We start from the raw sequence: 19982 nt of genomic DNA, 5'->3' as shown, positions 1-19982 counted from the left end.
TCAATAAATTGACTTCTATTTTACTACTTGTAGGCTACTGTCTGAAATTTGTCTCAATATATATTTAATGACGTGTAGCCTAACGTGCGCAATGATGTGCCAAATCGGTGATTTTGTGCATTTTTAATGTGAAGGCATTATAATAAACCGCCTCAATATTTGCATCCGTAGGTGGTAATCTCTATAGGAGCTGATCAGTAATGTTAAGGTAATATTTGATTTGAGATTTGATCAGCAACGCCGTCTTTCGATCCTATCGGTATCGACACATGCTCCAACGACGCACTAGCAACTGTTCTCTGCGTGCTGTTTTGGGAAACGCACGTTACATCTTCGGCCGTTGTAGGAAAGATGCATCGTTAAAACACTCGTAAGCCTAAATTCCATCGCTATCGGGAAACGGGGCCCGGGTCTATTCCTATGCTTTGATACTGCTGCATGCAGCTACAGTTCCTTATATCTTGTCCCATAGTCGCACCAATCTGCTGGTCGAAATTCTCCTTTGTTTTTGGCATTGTTTAAAAAAAGGTACATACTTAGTTTCATTGCCTCTAGTAAATTAACTGTTGGATTTGCTGAAAATATGCTTAACTAGTGATGAGATGAGACTCATCCAAAGGATTCAACGTTTCCCACAAGTTCATACAATGCCTTTTCCTTCCACACGAGTGTGCAAGGGCTACGCTGTCATTGTCTTTAACACAAAACACAAATCATTGTTGGACCAAAAGTACTGAACTAACATGATACGTTTTTAGTCATGTTGCTGATTATGTTTACGTTCTTAAATGGAAGGTTCTGACTTCGATCAAATCCCGAGGGGTACACTAGCCTACAAAGCAGGATCAATGAGTTAGCCAGCTATCTTTGATAAACAAACAGAAATAACTACAGATTTTCTGGTTCATTAGGAAAGCTAAACTAAAATATGTGTTTTTGATTGTTGGGTCAATCAGACCATGCTTGTTTCAAGCTTATCTTAAAATATATATATATATATTTCAGAATATTTAGGCAAGTTAGCTGGCTAAATCATTAATCTTGCTTTGTAGTATACCCCTCTGATCACTTGATTTTAAAGGGCAATTCCACCACTTTTCAACCTCATTTTCAATATCTACATCCAGAGCTTGATAATTTAAGACTTCACTTGGAGCATCAAGACTCTGGACTCGAGTTTGACTTGAGACTGATGTCTTGAAATTATCTGGCCAGGTTTTGCTACGTTTTGTCACTCATTTTGTGGCACGGTCTTCTCCTTGGATTACTTTCCATGCAACTAGAGACAGTATCACACTTGCAAAACAACAGATTGGCTAGTGAAACGCACACTCGGCCCTCTGATTTGACCAGCAAACTGTCAATCAACACAGGTCAGATGAGTTTGCGCAGTGAGAACGTTTTGGGGGGTTGCAAGGCTAAAATTGAATGGGAAAAATATGTTTTTCATACATATTTTAATAGGCTACATATAGCCTCAGCATTGGCGCGCAAAGCAAGCCTGCGCACATATTCAGATAAGTGACCAGAAAGCGCTTGTTTAACTTTCTCTGGTTTCGCCAAGCAAAAACACAAAAACGTCCCTACATTAATATTAGCCATATAAAGTACAGTTTAGCAATCTGCTAGGGACGCATTTTTGCCACGACAATAGGCTACCTGGTGATTTCATTGATCATTTTCATATTTCAGATAGGCCTAGTTTGGGTGGGTTATAATTATATACCATAGTGGTTACTGGCTATATTCCAGTAATAGCTGTAACATCGATTCTCACTACCTTCAATGCTTATGGGATGAAGATGTAACATATTCTGGCGTATTAATTACGATATTTGTGAGGAAGAAAAAGGCTACTGACAGATCATGCTCTCCATCCTATCCTGCATATGATCCTGCTTGCTCTGGACTCCAGAGAAGTGACAGTGTGACATGATATCGCTAGTTGATATTGACTGCTAACATGAATGACCTTCAGCCCAAAATGCAGGTGTAAAACGTAGTTTATTTCGGTATCTTGCGTTCTGAAAATACATCACCGTTTATGGCTGTAATGACAGGCTACATTTGCGCAGCGATTGTGCGCGCGTGTTCGCCCTGTGCGCAAACCACTGCTTTTTGGGGGTCGCGGGTCAAAACGTTTGGAAAACCATTGAGCTAGCGAACAGATTGCTAATTTGTTGTACAGCTATAGGATATGGTGCAGTGCAAACCTCACATTGTAGGGAGAGAGGATTACCATAAATGAATATGCAGTTCCAAAAATGGTTTGGCGATCAAGAGAATATGAACCGTTTACTTTGCAAGCTCACCAGCAATGGGGCATCAACCAACAATTACTAGCATATGCCTACTGGTCTTTTGGTATGTCAAAATTGCTTGAAATTGATCATTTACTTATGAAGCTAACATTTGGAATTTGTTGTTGAAATTAAGTATTACATCATCAAAATGTTATGTAGACAAAATAATGAAAAGGTCTGTCTGTTAGCCTCAGTAAATAGGCAAAGATTTGTAAAGTCATTGCCTGTATAGATATTGTATAGATATTTTTTACTTGACTTGCTCTTAGAATGCAAGACTTGGATTTACCTCAAGACTCGACCAGTTCTATTTGGGACTCGACTTGAGACTTGGACCTTGTGACTTGAGACTTGCTTGGGACTTGAATAATAGTGACTTGGTCCCACCTCGGTCTCCATCACAATACCAGTGTCTACATATGTAAAAATGGCGCATTTATTTGTTTTGTGGAGAAAAAAAATAGTAAAAAAGTTCCCACAACCCTGGCGTTGCAAGCGCCATGCTCTACCAACTGAGCTACACGGGACATCAAAAGTTAAAACATTTTAAAAACAGCGATTTTCAAACACTGAGATTCCCGGTGACCTGGGGAGTAAGAAAATACCTCCCCTCTGGTTAGAAAGTTGTTGCAGGTTTTTAAAATCACAGTTTTTCTTACTTTTAATCATACCCTGTGATGACACAGAGAAGCATTTTGTAGGACCTTATTTCTTATCACAGATCATAGAAACACGCCGTTTTCACATACACTACAAGGCCAGAAGTATTGGACACCCCTTCAAATTAGTGGATTCGGCTATTTCAGCAACACCCCTTGCTGACAGGTGTATAAAATCGACCACACTGCCAGGCAATCTCCATAGACAAACATTGGCAGTAGAATGGCCCGTACTGAAGAGCTCAGTGACTTTCAACGTGGCACCGTCATAGAATGCTGCCTTTCCAACAAGTCAGTTCGTCAAATTTCTGCCCTGCTAGAGCTGCCCCTGTTAACTGTAAGTGCTGTTATTGTGAAGTGGAAACCTCTAGAAGCTACAACGGCTCAGCTGCGAAGTGGTAGGCCACACAAGGTCACAGAACAGGACCGCTGGGTGCTGAAGCATGTAGCGCGTTAAAAATGTCTGTCCTCAGTTGCAACATCACTACAGAGTTCCAAACTGACTTTGGAAGCAACGTCAGCACAATAACTGTTTGTCGGGAGCGTCATGAAATGGGTTTCCATGGCCGAGCAGCCGCACAGAAGTCTAAGATCACCATGCGCAATGCCACGCGTTCTCTGGAATGATGAATCACGCTTCACTATCTGGCAGTCCGACGGACGAATCTGGGTTTGGCGGATTCCAGGAGAACGCTACCTGCCCCAATGCATAGTACCAACTGTAAAGTTTGGTGGAGGAGGAATAATGGTCTGGGGCTGTTTTTCATGGTTTGGGCTAGGCCCCTTAGTTCCAGTGAAGGGAAATCTTAACGCTACAGCATACAATGACATTCTAGACGATTCTGTGCTTCCAACTTTGTGGCAACAGTTTGGGGAAGGCCCTTTCCTGTTTCAGCACGACAATGCACCCGTGTACAAAGCGAGGTCCATACAGAAATGGTTTGTCGAGATCAGTGTGGAAGGACTTGACTGGCCTGCTCAGAGCCCTGACCTTAACCCCATCAAACACCTTTGGGATTAATTGGAATGCCGACTGCGAGCCAGGCCTAATCGCCCAACATCAGTGTCCGACCTCACTAATGCTCTTGTGGCTGAATGGAAGCAAGTCCCCTCAGCAATGTTCCAACATCTAGTGGAAATCCTTCCAAGAACAGTGGAGGCTGTTATAGCAGCAAAGGGGGGACCAACTCCATATTAATGGCCATGATTTTGGAATGAGGTGTTTGACGAGCAGGCCATGTAGTGTATGTAGACACTGCTATGATGCTGGAGATAATGAATATGAGATTGAAAAGTGGCGGAATGGCTCTTTAAGGTCAGGCTTTTATTGGGAAGGAAGTGAAAGGGGATACCTAGTCAGTTGCACAACTGAATGCATTCAACCGAAATATGTCTTCCGCATTTAACACAACCCCTCTGAATCAGAGAGGTGCAGGGGTCTGCCTTAATCGATGTTCTGTCACGGTGTATCAATGGTGTGGTGTGGAATCAGGCGCAGAAGCAGATGTACAGTCCAACAAGACTTTACTAGTGAGCACAAAAATAATCCAAAAATGGCCGGAGGCCAAACAGACGCACACAGGCGTCAAACACGAGCGCACAAACACAGGGCGCAAAAACTCTCCTCAACCGAGGAGGAAGCTAATCGTAACTGGCGTACCGAAACACGGGTAACGCTCAAACACCTGACACGAAACAATTACACACAACACTACCCTAACAACAAGGAAACTAAATAGGGTGCTTAACGAGACATAACACAAGACAGGTGTGGCTAACAGACAAAACTAATCAAACAGGAAACATGGAACATACAACGGTGGCAGCTAGAATTCCGGAGACGACGAACGCCGAAACCTGCCCGAACAAGGGAGAGAGGCAGCCTCGGCCGAAACCGTGACAGTACCCCCCCCTTGACGCGCGGCTCCAGACGTGCGCCGACTCCGGCCTTGGGGACGACCCGGAGGACGTGGAGCAGGGCGCGTCGGATACCCCCGATGGAATTCCGTCAGGAGCGACGGGTCCAAAATGTCTCTCCTCGGCACCCAGCACCGCTCCTCCGGACCGTACCCCTCCCACTCCACTAGATACTGGAGACCCCCCATCCGACGTCTCGAATCCAAGATGGACCTCACGGAGTACGCCGGTGCCCCCTCGATGTCCAATGGGGGCGGGGGAGTCTCCCCTATCTCATTTTCTTGGAGCGGGCCCGCTACCACCGGCCTGAGAAGGGACACATGGAACGAGGGGTTAATACACTTATACTCCACAGGTAGCTGTAATCTATAACATACCTCGTTCAACCTTCTCAGGACTTTAAATGGCCCCACAAACCGCCGACCCAGTTTCCGACAGGGCAGGCGGAGGGGCAGGTTTCTGGTAGAGAGCCAGACTCGATCACCAGGTGCGTACACCGGTGCCTCACTGCGGTGGAGATCAGCGCTCGCCTTCTGACGTCGGAGGGCCCGCTGCAGGTGGACGTGTGCAGCGTTCCAAGTCTCCTCCGAGCGCCGCGCCCACTCATCCACCGCAGGAGCGTCGATCTGGCTCTGCTGCCAGGGTGCCAGAACCGGCTGGTAACCTAACACACATTGAAATGGAGTTAGGTTAGTGGAGGAATGGCGTAGGGAATTCTGGGCCATCTCGGCCCAGGGAACGTACCTTGACCACTCCTCCGGCCGGTCCTGGCAGTATGTTCTGAGAAACCTACCCACATCCTGGTTTACGCGTTCCACCTGCCCATTACTCTCCGGGTGGTACCCCGAGGTGAGGCTCACCGAGACCCCCAACCGCTCCATAAACGCTCTCCAGACTCTGGAGGTGAATTGGGGACCCCGATCAGCCACAATGTCCTCGGGTACCCCGTAGTGCCGGAACACATGGGTGAACAGTGCCTCGGCAGTTTGTAGGGCAGTAGGAAGACCCGGCATGGGGAGCAAACGACAGGCCTTAGAGAACCGGTCCACAACGACCAGGATGGTAGTATTCCCTTGGGAGAGGGGAAGGTCTGTTATAAAGTCCACAGAGAGGTGGGACCATGGTCGTTGTGGAACGGGCAGGGGTAGCAACTTAACCCTAGGCAGATGTCTAGGCGCCTTACACTGGGCGCACACCGAGCAGGAGGAAACATAAACCCTCACATCCCTTGCCAACGTGGGCCACCAGTACTTGGCACTAAGACAGTGCACTGTCCGGCCGATACCCGGATGTCCAGAGGAGGGTGACGTGTGAGCCCAATAGATCAATCGATCCCGAACCTCGAGCGGAACGTACTTCCGACCCTCCGGGCACTGTGGTGGACTAGGGTCGGTGCGTAACGCCCGCTCGAGTTCAGTATCGACCTCCCACACTACCGGTGCCACCAGACACGACTCAGGCAGTATGGGAGTGGGCTCCACGGACCTCTCCTCCGTGTCATACCGCCGAGACAGCGCATCTGCCTTGCCATTCTGTGACCCAGGGATGTACGTGATCTTAAAAGTAAACCTGGTCAAGAACATACTCCATCTTGCCTGGCGAGGGTTTAGCCTCCTCGCCGCCCGGATGTACTCCAGGTTACGGTGGTCCGTCAAAATGAGGAAAGGGTGTTGAGCCCCCTCAAGCCAGTGCCTCCACACCTTTAGAGCCTGTACCACGGCTAACAGCTCCCTGTCCCCTACGTCATAGTTCCGCTCCGCCGGACTGAGCTTCTTAGAATAAAAAGCACAGGGGCGGAGTTTAGGTGGCGCGCCAGACCGTTGTGAAAGCACGGCTCCTAAACCGGCCTCTGACGCGTCCACCTCTACCTGGAACGGCAAAGAGGGATCCGGATGCGCCAGCACCGGGGCCGAGGTAAACAGGTCCTTCAGCCTCCCAAACGCCCTGTCCGCCTCGGCCGACCACTGCAGACGCACCGGACCCCCCTTCAACAGAGACGTGATGGGAGCTGCCACCTGTCCAAAACCCCGGATAAACCTCCTGTAGTAATTTGCAAACCCCAAAAACTGCTGCACCTCCTTCACAGTGGTTGGTGTTTGCCAATTACGCACGGCCGACACCCGGTCTACCTCCATCTTCACCCCTGACGCAGACAACTGATAACCCAAAAAGGAGACCGACTCCTGGAAAAACAGACACTTCTCTGCCTTCACATACAGGTCGTGCTCCACCAGCCTCCGCAACACTCTACGCACCAGGGCCACATGCTCGACACGGGTAGGCGAGTACACGAGAATGTCATCAATGTACACAACCACCCCCTGCCCCTGCATGTCCCTGAAGATCTCATCCACGAATGATTGGAAAACTGACGGAGCGTTCATCAACCCGTATGGCATGACCAGATACTCGTAATGGCCCGAGGTGGTACTAAAGGCTGTCTTCCATTCATCACCCTCCCTGATGCGCACCAAGTTGTACGCGCTCCTGAGATCTAATTTCGTGAAGAAACGCGCCCCATGCAACGACTCAGTCATGGTCGCAATCAGCGGGAGTGGATAACTGTACTTCACCGTAATCTGATTGAGACCACGGTAATCGATGCACGGGCGCAAACCACCATCCTTCTTCTTCACAAAAAAGAAACTCGAGGACGCAGGGGAAGTGGAAGGCCGTATGTATCCTTGTCTCAGAGATTCGTCTATGTAAATCTCCATAGCTTTCTTCTCCTCCTGAGACAGAGGATACACATGGCTCCGTGGGAGCGCAGCTCCTGCCTGGAGGTCTATCGCACAATCTCCCTGCCTATGGGGTGGCAACCGCGTCGCCCTCGCCTTACTAAACGCAATAGCCAAATCCCCATACTCAGGGGGAACGTGCAATGCGGGCACCTGGTTTGGACTCTCCACCGAGGTAGCCCCTACGGAAACGCCCAAACATCTACCCACACACTGAGCAGACCACTCCATCAGAGCCCTCTCCTGCCACGAAATAGTTGGGTTATGGGTACTCAACCAGGGCATGCCCAGCACCACCGGATACGCAGGAGAGTCAATCAGGAACAGCTGAATCATCTCCTGATGATCCCCCTGCGCACACATCCTAAGTGGCGCCGTGACCTCCCTGATTAAGCCCGTACCCAACGGACGACTATCTAGGGCATGAACGGGGAAAGGAACATCAACAGGAATAAGGGGAATCCCTAACGCTAAACAAAACTTTTTATCAATAAAATTCCCAGCCGCGCCTGAATCTACCAGCGCCTTATGCTGGGAATGAGGTGCTACCTGTGGAAAACGCACAGGCATCCAAAAATGGGCAACAGTGAGCTCTGGGTGAGTGGGGCGCCTACTCACCTGGAGGGAATCCCCAGTGCGGGACATGTCGTCATCCTCCCTAGGAGGCCATCCCCAGCACCTAGCCGCGGTGTGTCCTCCCCGACCACAGTTGGTGCAGTGGATGGACCCCCTAACCAACCGACTCCTCCTCTCTCTAGGTGAAATGGACGGACCCCCCTCAGGACGTCCGCGGGTGGCCAATAGGTTATCCAGCCTGATGGACATGTCGACCAGCTGGTCGAAAGAGAGACTGGTGTCCCTACAAGCCAGCTCCCGACGGACGTCCTCTCGTAGGCTACATCTGTATAGATCGACGAGGGCCCGCTCATTCCACCCTGCATCTGCCGCTAGAGTACGGAATTCAAGAGCGAATTCTTGGGCACTCCTCCTCCCCTGCCGGAGGAAGACCAGACGCTCCCCCGCCGCTTTCCCCTCCGGGGGATGGTCAAACACCGCCCTGAAGCGGCGGGAGAACTCGTTGTAGGTGATCGTCTCGGCGTCGATCCTCCTCCACTCCGCGTTGGCCCATTCCAACGCCTTCCCGGACAGGCAGGAGATCAGGGCGGACACGCTCTCATGCCCCGAGGGTGCCGGGTGTACGGTGGCCAGGTACAGCTCCACCTGGAGGAGAAATCCCTGACACCCAGCCGCGGTTCCGTCGTAGGCCCTCGGGAGAGAGAGTCGGATTCCTCGGGGTTCTGGCGCTGGAATGGGCGGACTGGCCGATGGTGCTGGCAGGGAGGGAGGTGGTGGAGGCGCTCCCCAGCCTCGGAGCGTGGTGATCACCTCCTGCAGGGCGGTCCCCATCTGCTGTATCTGGTCCTGTTGTTCCCGAACCTGGACCTCCAGTCTCGTCGGGGCTGCTTCGGCTCCTGCTGATTCCATGTCTGGTGTGTAATTCTGTCACGGTGTATCAATGGTGTGGTGTGGAATCAGGCGCAGAAGCAGATGTACAGTCCAACAAGACTTTACTAGTGAGCACAAAAATAATCCAAAAACGGCCGGAGGCCAAACAGACGCACACAGGCGTCAAACACGAGCGCACAAACACAGGGCGCAAAAACTCTCCTCAACCGAGGAGGAAGCTAATCGTAACTGGCGTACCGAAACACGGGTAACGCTCAAACACCTGACACGAAACAATTACACACAACACTACCCTAACAACAAGGAAACTAAATAGGGTGCTTAACGAGACATAACACAAGACAGGTGTGGCTAACAGACAAAACTAATCAAACAGGAAACATGGAACATACAACGGTGGCAGCTAGAATTCCGGAGACGACGAACGCCGAAACCTGCCCGAACAAGGGAGAGAGGCAGCCTCGGCCGAAACCGTGACATGTTCAAGTCTGAACCTTCCATTTTAGATTGTAAATACACTTATTTCGTTTCCTGTCATGAATGATACATGTTATGTATAACAATTTAGTAGATCAGGATTTATGCCACTCATCTACAAAATGTTAGAGAATTGAGAACATTGTTTTTACTGTGTCATGGTGTCATGATGCAACAGACACAGACAGTACAATGCAACTGTTGTCTTTGATTCAACTGGCCCCTATAATCTGTGCTTCATCATAAACACATCTTGACTGGTCTCCCTGCCTTTCATACGGCCCTATTTATTATACGCAATGACCTTATTTATACACACAATTGCCGTGTGTTCCCACTTGGGAAGGGGATAGGGTGTTGGAGAGACAGGACACAGAGACAGGAGAACTAATGAGTAGCTTGCATCGATGGTAAGATATTGGATGGATGGTAGTGTCAATCAAAACCTGAATGTTAATGAACTCAAACTGTTAAACGTAATGATTTTAGCTAGAAATTTGCTTTTTTTTATGGTGTGAGAGGTGGTGATGATCAGTTCACTGAATGAATCAGTGATATCATGTGTGTAAATTGTATTATATAGTTCATTGTTGTACACTTAAACTTTGTGTTTACCTTGATGAACACAGAATAATGTTTCTCTATGATAACTTGATTGACCAATGAATATGTGTTATATACATTTTATGTGGCGCAGCGGTCTAAGGCACTGCATTTCAGTGCTTGAGGTGTCACTACAGACCCCCTGGTTCGATTCCAGGCTGTATCACAACCGGCCGTGATTGGGAGTCCCATAGGGCGGCGCACAATTGGCCCAGCGTCGTCCGGGTTTGTCCGGTGTAGGCCGTCATTGTAAATAAGAATTTGTTCTTAACTGACTTGCCTAGTTAAATAAAGGTAAAATAAAAATAAAAAAATAAAATGGAGGGTATGACATTTTCTAAATATGTGCAATTTAGACATTGAGAAGATTAATAATTTACAGTTGTTAGAATACAGGAATGACAAGACCGTTTAGAGTTGATGTATCGCAATTAAGCATAGGATCCACTGTACATCACATCTTCACACCAGAGGAACCTGACCAACTGTAGCCCGCAGAGTACAGAGGGACCAACCAGTCACATCATGATTGAAGCTGACCGAGAGCTATCGGTCATGGTGCAGGAAATACAGTGGGGGAAAAAAGTATTTAGTTAGCCACCAATTGTGCAAGTTCTCCCACTTAAAAAGATGAGAGAGGCCTGTAATTTTCATCATAGGTACACGTCAACTATGACAGACAAATTGAGAAAAAGAAAGACACCTGTCCACAACCTCAAACAGTCACACTCCAAACTCCACTATGGCCAAGACCAAAGAGCTGTCAAAGGACACCAGAAACAAAATTGTAGACCTGCACCAGGCTGGGAAGACTGAATCTGCAATAGGTAAGCAGCTTGGTTTGAAGAAATCAACTGTGGGAGCAATTATTAGGAAATGGAAGACATACAAGACCACTGATAATCTCCCTCGATCTGGGGCTCCACGCAAGATCTCACCCTGTGGGGTCAAAATGATCACAAGAACGGTGAGCAAAAATCCCAGAACCACACGGGGGGACCTAGTGAATGACCTGCAGAGAGCTGGGACCAAAGTAACAAAGCCTACCATCAGTAACACACTACGCCGCCAGGGACTCAAATCCTGCAGTGCCAGACGTGTCCCCCTGCTTAAGCCAGTACATGTCCAGGCCCGTCTGAAGTTTGCTAGAGTGCATTTGGATGATCCAGAAGAGGATTGGGAGAATGTCATATGGTCAGATGAAACCAAAATAGAACTTTTTGGTAAAAACTCAACTCGTCGTGTTTGGAGGACAAAAAATGCTGAGTTGCATCCAAAGAACACCATACCTACTGTGAAGCATGGGGGTGGAAACATCATGCTTTGGGGCTGTTTTTCTGCAAAGGGACCAGGACGACTGATCCATGTAAAGGAAAGAATGAATGGGGCCATGTATCGTGAGATTTTGAGTGAAAACCTCCTTCCATCAGCAAAGGCATTGAAGATGAAACGTGGCTGGGTCTTTCAGCATGACAATGATCCCAAACACACCGCCCGGGCAACAAAGGAGTGGCTTCGTAAGAAGCATTTCAAGGTCCTGGAGTGGCCTAGCCAGTCTCCAGATCTCAACCCCATAGAAAATCTTTGGAGGGAGTTGAAAGTCTGTGTTGCCCAGCGACAGCCCCAAAACATCACTGCTCTAGACGAGATCTGCATGGAGGAATGGGCCAAAATACCAGCAACAGTGTGTGAAAACCTTGTGAAGACTTACAGAAAACGTTTGACCTGTATCATTGCCAACAAAGGGTATATAACAAAGTATTGAGAAACTTTTGTTATTGACCAAATACTTATTTTCCACCATAATTTGCAAATAAATTCATAAAAAATCCTACAATGTGATTTTCTGGGGTTTCTTTTCCTCATTTTGTCTGTCATAGTTGACGTGTACCTATGATGAAAATTACAGGCCTCTCTCATCTTTTTAAGTGGGAGAACTTGCACAATTGGTGGCTGACTAAATACTTTTTTCCCCACTGTATGGGATAAAGATATCAACACACTAAAAGCAGGGACAGACTACCGGATCTCTCTGCAAGTAGCAAAACTATCCAAACGGGAATACGGTATGTGGATGACATATTTTTTGACGGGATGAATTTGGCCCGAATTTGATTTGATTTGGCCCTCCAAGTTCTCTGAGCAAGAAAACAATTGTTGGACATAGAAGACTGTAAAAACATCAGCAAATCAGCTCCAAGTGATTTTAATTTAGGAAATCTGTTCCAAAGTATTCCCACGCATAATAGCGAGATATACTGTATGTGAATGTAAACAAATGTAAGCAAGGTTTGAAATGATTATGTTTTAGTCAAATATATCTGTTTGTGCTTCTTGTGGTACAGTTTTTGTCTACAAATTATTTGTAATTATATTCCGGCCCCCTGACCATCCGCTCCAGAAAATAAATGTCCCGTGACTGAATCTAGTTGATGATCGCTGTTCTAAAGGACACAATAGCATGTTAGACACTGTGCCACAGACAGACAAAGAGTGTAAGTCCAGTGAAAACATGTTGTTGTTGGAATCTCCTGACTCATAAACAAATGTGGAGTTGCAGCTTCAAAGGGCACTGAGTCATGTTTCATTTCTATCAAGAGGATACAACGTTTCTAAAGAAAAGTGGACAGCTTTATCCCTAGATCATTGGTGGGAATGCTTACACATTTGGAATATGTAACTGATTTGCTCTTCCTCCTCTTCTGTGCTTTGTGCAGGGGAAAGCCAGAACTGTGAATGCTGACATGAATGATGACAATGATGGAGCCGGATATCCTCTATTCTCGTTTGTCGATGAAAGCATTAAAAATATATATATATTTCTTAGGTAAAGGCTTGAGGTGTGAGCGTTAGAGCTTCCATTTTTACGAACTTTTACCTTCAACCGTTTCCTGTGTGTTACCATTATTTTCCTTTGGAAATCCTATCATATCTGCAATGTATTACATACGCAGAGAGTAGCAGGAGTTCAAGGATAATTGAACATGATACAAACACGATGTGTACTGACATCAGTAGGAGTGGATAGACAAAACAAAATATTCCTTTTGTTAGATCAGAACACATGCTACCCTCGAAACGGAACTGCATGTCCTCTTCCAGCCTTTATCTCTCTACTGGATTACTATGAAAGTGATACCAGTGAACCTGAGACTGTAACCCCAGAGGAGGAAGCAGGAAACCACAAGTTTCTGGACTGCATGCTTTGAATGCCCACCATGAAGGTATCAGTTAAAACATATGGTGAATAGGTTGGAAACAAGAATACTGTATATTTATTTACTCTGGTGAGTAGGAACATAAGTCAAATCACAGATACATGCGGAAAAAGTTAAAACCATTTTAATGTCACATCAATTCACAGGGAGAACCATGGCCAAGTTGGGACCTTACAAGCTAAAGTGAGTCAATCAACACCCCATGATTGAAATTGTCTCCATATGTTTCTATCATTTTTAGATTGCACATAAGTACCTAGTAGAGAAACAGCTCTCCCCAGAGGTATTACCGGAATTCAAGGAGCAGCTCTACCGTATCTGGTTTGAGCTGTATGCCAGACGAGAAGCTAGTAAGTGGGTAAAACTATCCTCTTATGTAACTGTTACTTTTCAGAGGTCAAAATAGTTCTTAATTAGGCTGCTAAATGTTTTATCTTCCCTGGTTAGGGTTATGTTTGTTCAATGTGAAATCCATTCACAATTAAAGAAGGCTGTATTGTCACCTCAGTCTCTCATTTATTTTGTCTTGATGCCAGTCTTTTCAAATGGCATACAGTTTGGACTTACATCTCGAGACTTGGACTGACTCAAGGCTGACTCAAGACACATATCTGATTAATTGAAACTTGACTTGGCAGGAAAGAAAATAACTTGAGACTTGACCTGGAGCCTTGAGCCTCGAGACTCGGGACTCGTCTTGAGATTGATGTCTCGAAGTGCTTGTTCTGGACTGTTTCTGTACCGCTTTGTCCGAATTTGATAGCTTATCTTACTATATGACACAATGAAAATGGCCGGCTGCTGTTTCAATGACTAGACAAAATATACTTCTATAGTCATCATTACATCTAGGGAAAATATGACCAATGACTCGAGCTTGAGACTTGGAAAAAAAAAACTTGTGACTCCACATGACTTGAGATTACAATGCACGACCATGACTTGAGATTACAATGCACGACCATGACTTGAGATTACAATGCACGACCATGACTTGAGATTACAATGCACGACCATGACTTGAGATTACAATGCACGACCATGACTTGAGATTACAATGCACGACCATGACTTGAGATTACAATGCACGACCATGACTTGAGATTACAATGCACGACCATGACTTGAGATTACAATGCACGACCATGACTTGAGATTACAATGCACGACCATGACTTGAGATTACAATGCACGACCATGACTTGACTTGCCCTTAGCTTTTGTGTATTCCCAGGAGGAGAGTAGTCTATCATTTTCAGTATTATTTTCACTTAAGCTGTATGTTAAACCGCAGATTGTGCTGTAATGTCATCGTGTGCATCACCAAGCAAGTTTTTATTTTATTTTATCAGGATCTCCATTAGCTGACGCCAATGGCGACAGCGAATCTAAGTGGTGGATGCGCTTCTATTACCCTTCAATATCATCCCTTCAGGAAGAGGGTGTAAACACCAGTGGTGTTCTATGTTCTATGTTCCAGCCTCATAATGTTCTCCCATGTTCCTCCAGGCCAGACTCCTCAGGGTTTGAGCATGTCTTTGTCGGAGAGGCCAGAGGGGGCCGCACAGTCATCGGCTTTCACAACTGGATCCAGTTGTATTTGCAAGAGAAGCTGGGAAACATTGATTACAAAGGCTACAGTGTGAATGCAAATTCTCACCAGGTTAGATTAAAATACTGACAAGATGAATGTATGTTTTGATTATCATGTTGAATCCGATGTGTGACTTTGATGAGTTGACAGTTGACAATTCCAGAGCATTCTTTAGAAATGACGTGAGATATACACCGAGTATACCAAACATTAGGAACACATGTTGAGCGTTGCAGTTCTTGACACAAACCGGTGCGCCTGGCACCTACTACCATACCCCATTCAAATGCATTTAAATAATTTGTCTTGCCCATTCACCCTCTGAATGGCACACATACACAACCCATGTCTCAATTGTCTCAAGGCCTAAAAATCATTCTTTAACCTGTCTCCTTCTCTTCATCTACGCTGATTGAAGGGGATTTAACAAGTGACATCAATAAGGGATCATGGCTTTCACCTGGTCATTCTGTCATGGAAAGAGCAGGTGCTCTTAATGGTTTGTATACTCAGTGTATATGTCAAACATACTGAATGACTCTGTCTCGTGGATGTATGCCTTCATTGTTGTCTCTCTCTTCTCCCTTTTATGTGAAAACCAGTCTGATGAGAACAAGCACATCCTGGCGCTACAGTTCAGTTGGAAGAATGGAATAAAACCCAAAGGCAGCATCTTTGTTGGCATCAGTCCTGAATTTGAGTTTGCCCCTTTATGCCCTAAGTTTCCTGGTCTCACCCAATGAGCGTGTCAAAGTGTTCTTCAGTATCTATGAGGTAAACATCGTCTGTCACCACTGTAACCAGAAGCGTATCGGCACAACCTACCCTGTTCTTGTGAAGTACCAAAACGAAGAAGAAAACTAAAAACACTAATCAAACGTATCAAATACACTCTCATCCAAGTGTCCCAGGTGTTGATTTTGTATTTTTAATTTAAATAAAGATACAATAAATCTGTAAAAGTGTTATGTTGCTTTATTCATGATTGCTGCACTATCACACAAAAGCTAGATATTGAATGTGAAAGACACAATATCAAGAAGAACTGGCAGCACAGCATGCAGTCTTCAGAGGTAACCTATGTATCATTTTACCATTCAAGTTTCTGAATAGTGAAATACAGTGAGTAGGCCACACTAATAATTCTAAGCCAAAATGTACAATAACTGGAATATGGATGGCTATTCTTTAACTGTCAGTGGTATATGCCAGTGTCACAGACAGAAGTGTTAGTTACAAATACAGTGGCGGTTGGTGCCGTTTAAGATGCGGGAGGCCGATAAAATTTTTTATGAGCATGGCCTTATTTCTATTACAGCATACTGGATGAATGTCATTCATATTCCATTCACCCAGTTCAATGTAACATCGATGATACTAAAATGTTCCCTATACCCACCATTAGGTTGCTACAACCTAGCCTATGAATGAAAGTTTACAATGTAGGTGCACACAGGTCGAGAGAAAGATTTGAGGTGACAGACAGTGACACATACAGTGAGAACCATGAGCCTCCTAGGTTTTGTATTGAAGTCAATGTACCCAGAGGAGGATAGAAGCTAGCTGTCCTCCGGCTACACCATGGTGCTACCCTACAGAGTGCTGCTGAGGCTACTGTAGACCTTTATTGCAAAACAGTGTGTTTTAATCAATTATTTGGTGACACGTGAATACATTTTGTATAGTTTTATCTAAAATGGATAACTTTTTAAATGTTTCACTATTTTAATTTTTTTATGAAATTCACTGAGGATGGTCCTCCCCTTCCTCCTCTGAGGAGCCTCCGCTGTACAAATATCTTTGCCAGTGTGTTCTGTTGGGGCAGGAGAGTAAAGAGCGTGACCAGGCTGCTAAAAGAGCAAATGCTACCATGTTTTGGAGTATTGACGTCACAAGCTGGCAAGAGAGGGGAGGGACAGTGAGTGGGTGTGGCCTTGTATGCGGATGATGGGGCTGTATGGAAGAGAGGTGGGAATGTGAAATATGTGATGAGGAAGATACAAGAAGCTGTGGGAGTTGTGGACGATTGGTCTTTAACATGGGGGTTTAGCATGTCTGTGGCCAAGTCCCGCTTTATGGTGTATTCTAGGAGAATGGTTAAAGATGTTAGGCTGTAAATATATGGTCAGGATATAGGTAGGGTGTCTGAGTTTAAGTATTTAGGTATGTGGTTTGATGAGAGGCTTACGTGGAAGAGACATGTTGAGCATATTTAAATTAAGTGCATGAAGGTTCTGAACTTCATGAGGGCAGTGGCAGGATATGATTGGGGGTCGTATAGACAAACACTGTTGTATATGTACCAGGCATTGATCAGGTCATCTTTGCGTTATGGGTGCTTTGTGTATGGATCAGCAGCCAAAACGGTACTACAGCGCCTGGACAGGATACAGTCAAGGGCCCTGAGATTGTGTGTGGGTGCCTTCAGGACGCCACCTGTTGAGGCATTGCAGGTGGATAGTGAGTAACTGCCACTGAGGATAAGGTGGGACATACTTGCATTAGAGCACTGGGCGAGGTTGAAAGGGAGTTCAGAAGGACATCCTGCGGTCACGGCAACTGGGGAATACTGAGAGGGAGGAGTGGGTAAGCAGAGGGCGTACTGGTGGACAATTGGCCAGAAGGTGGTAGAATATGGACTGGGGAGAGAGAGAGACGGGGCTGGCAATTGCATTGGGGAACGTTCCTCCGTGGTTGTTTCCGAAACCAAGTGTAGATGTGGACATGATTGATGCAGGAGAGAATGGGGTGAGGACGTGAGACGGTGTGTGGAAAGATATATAGATAATCATTTTTATTTGTTTTTAAGGCTATATACAGATGGTTCAAAGGCTACAGTAAGTGGTAGGCTGGGGGCAAGGGTGTATATCCCCGATTTCAATGTTAGAGTATGTAAGCGGGTTAACTGATTATGTGTCAGTGTAAGCGGCAGAGTTGATGACCATGATTATAGGTTTGAGATGGGTGGAGGAGGTGAAACCACTCAGAGCGGTGATCTGCTCTGATTCGGCTGCAGTGTTGAGTAGTGTGAAGACGGGCAGGTCGGATAGGGGAGACTTGTTTGTGGAGATGATGGTGCTGTTAATGGGATTGGAGAGGATGGGAGTGGTGGTAAACTTTTGCTGGGTTCCTGTCCATGTGGGTGTGGAGGGTAATGAGAAGACCGATATGGTGACTAATGCTGTGCTTAGACGAGGGATGCAAAAACCGTCATACCTGTCGGCATAGCGGGACAAGAAAGCAAGAAAGAGGGTGACGGCAAAAGCAAGCCAGCACGACGGTATGCGTTGCTATGGTGATTTCAGTAAACAATCAGTGCACATCAAGATCGGAAAGAAAACAACGCTACGGAAGACGGCAAAAGTTGAAATATTTGAACTTCGGTGGCAAGTCCCATCTACCATGGCGGCTGATGGCATTCACCACCAGCCTCAACGGCATTTACCGTCATGCTCTCATTGAAAACAATGACATCCGGTTTGCCGGCTACCGTCTACCTCGTACCATGTAAACGCGGCATAAGCACAGATAGAACAATGAGACAAGATATTTCACCGGATGAATAAATTTCAAGCATCCGGTTGGCGTTTCCACTCACTACCAAATATCGTAGTGAGAGGAAGCCCAGTGGCCGGCAGTAGCTGGCCGGCAGTGGTTGAGGCTGGCGGTGAATGCCTTCAGCCACCATGGTAGATGGGACTTGCCACCGAAGTTCAAATATTTCAACTTTTGCCGTCTGCCGTGGCGTTGTTTTCTTTCCGATCTTGATGTGCACTGATTGTTTACTGAAATCACCATAGCAACGCATACCGTCGTGCTGGCTTGCTTTTGCCGTCACCCTCTTTCTTGCTTTCTTGTCCCGCTATGCCGACAGGTATGACGGTTTTTGCATCCCTCGTCTAAGCACAGCATTAGTCACCATATCGGTCTTCTCATTACCCTCCACACCCACATGGACAGGAACCCAGCAAAAGTTTACCATCACTCCCATCCTCTCCAATCCCATTAACAGCACCATCATCTCCATAAACAAGTTTCCCCTATCCGACCTGCCCGTCTTCACACTACTCAACACTGCAGCCGAATCAGAGCAGATCACCACTCTGAGTGGTTTCACCTCCTCCACCCATCTCAAACCTATAATCATGGCATCAACTCGGCCGCATACACTGCAGTGGGAGAAGATGGAACGAGATGGATTTTGGCTGACATTCTGCTAATTTACTCATCGATTAAACATTTCATCTCAATACAATTGTCTGTTCCCAAAACTACAATATGTTACAAACAGAGTTTTGTAGACTTTACCCTTAGCCAAAGTAAAAAAAAAAATGCTTTGTTTATAAGGCGTTCAAATGCGAATTGAGTTGTTGCACACGCGCACTTCGCAGAGTAGGCGTTCCCCAACGGAAATATGCTAATTAATGCTAGAACGTGCCAATAGGATCTCGCTAGCTCCTGCTTGGCTCTGCCTACCTCATTACTTGTTCTGCCCACTATGGCTCATTTGTTCCCATTTAAAATGACAGGCTGTGGTCTATCTTGGTTTAGTTATAAAGATATTTGGCATAAGTGTGCTGTGAGGAGAGAGGGAGTAGATATTCAGGTCCCGCTGGGCCGCAGGGAAGTCAAGTCCTTGATCTGGGCAAAAGGACTCAATCTTTGGCAAAGGGAATGGGATGCTAGTAGTAAGGGGAGGCAATTTTATCGCGTGCACCGGTCAGTAAAGGAAGAGGTGGGGAGTATGGGATGTAGGAGAGAGGAAGTTGTGTGGAGTAGACTACAGTTTGGGCACACAGGTTTGAATGCGACATTGTGGATGATAAGGAGACATGAAACAGGTATGTGTGATGAGTGTTTAGTGGAGGAAACGGTGGAGCATGTGTTGATATTTTGTGAACTGTATGACGTAGATGGGGAGAGATCATGTGAAAGGGTTACAGAGGCTGGACAGGGTTGGAGTTTGGGTGGTGTAGTGGGGGGAGGAAAGGGGTGTCTAGGGCTCT

General features: G+C 46.3%; 1 protein-coding gene across 1 annotated transcript; it reads left to right on the top strand.

Moving 5' to 3' along the window:
- Window positions 1–10652: 10652 nt before the first annotated feature.
- endou2 (endonuclease, polyU-specific 2) lies at window positions 10653–15840 on the top strand (the record flags this gene model as incomplete). Its single annotated transcript, XM_084178273.1, is given in 10 exon segments — window positions 10653–10736; window positions 12142–12202; window positions 12882–12983; window positions 12985–12991; window positions 13267–13370; window positions 13374–13388; window positions 13624–13736; window positions 14892–15045; window positions 15579–15683; window positions 15685–15840. Coding segments are annotated over 10 exon segments (864 nt in total). The 5' UTR covers window positions 10653–10689.
- Between the last annotated feature and the right edge of the window lie 4142 nt (window positions 15841–19982).

Source organism: Coregonus lavaretus (genome assembly GCF_964263955.1).
Source record: "Coregonus lavaretus genome assembly, chromosome: 15".
Taxonomy (NCBI): Eukaryota; Metazoa; Chordata; class Actinopteri; order Salmoniformes; family Salmonidae; genus Coregonus; species Coregonus lavaretus.
Note: the sequence above shows the minus strand (reverse complement) of the source record. Positions and strands in the feature narration are given on the sequence as shown.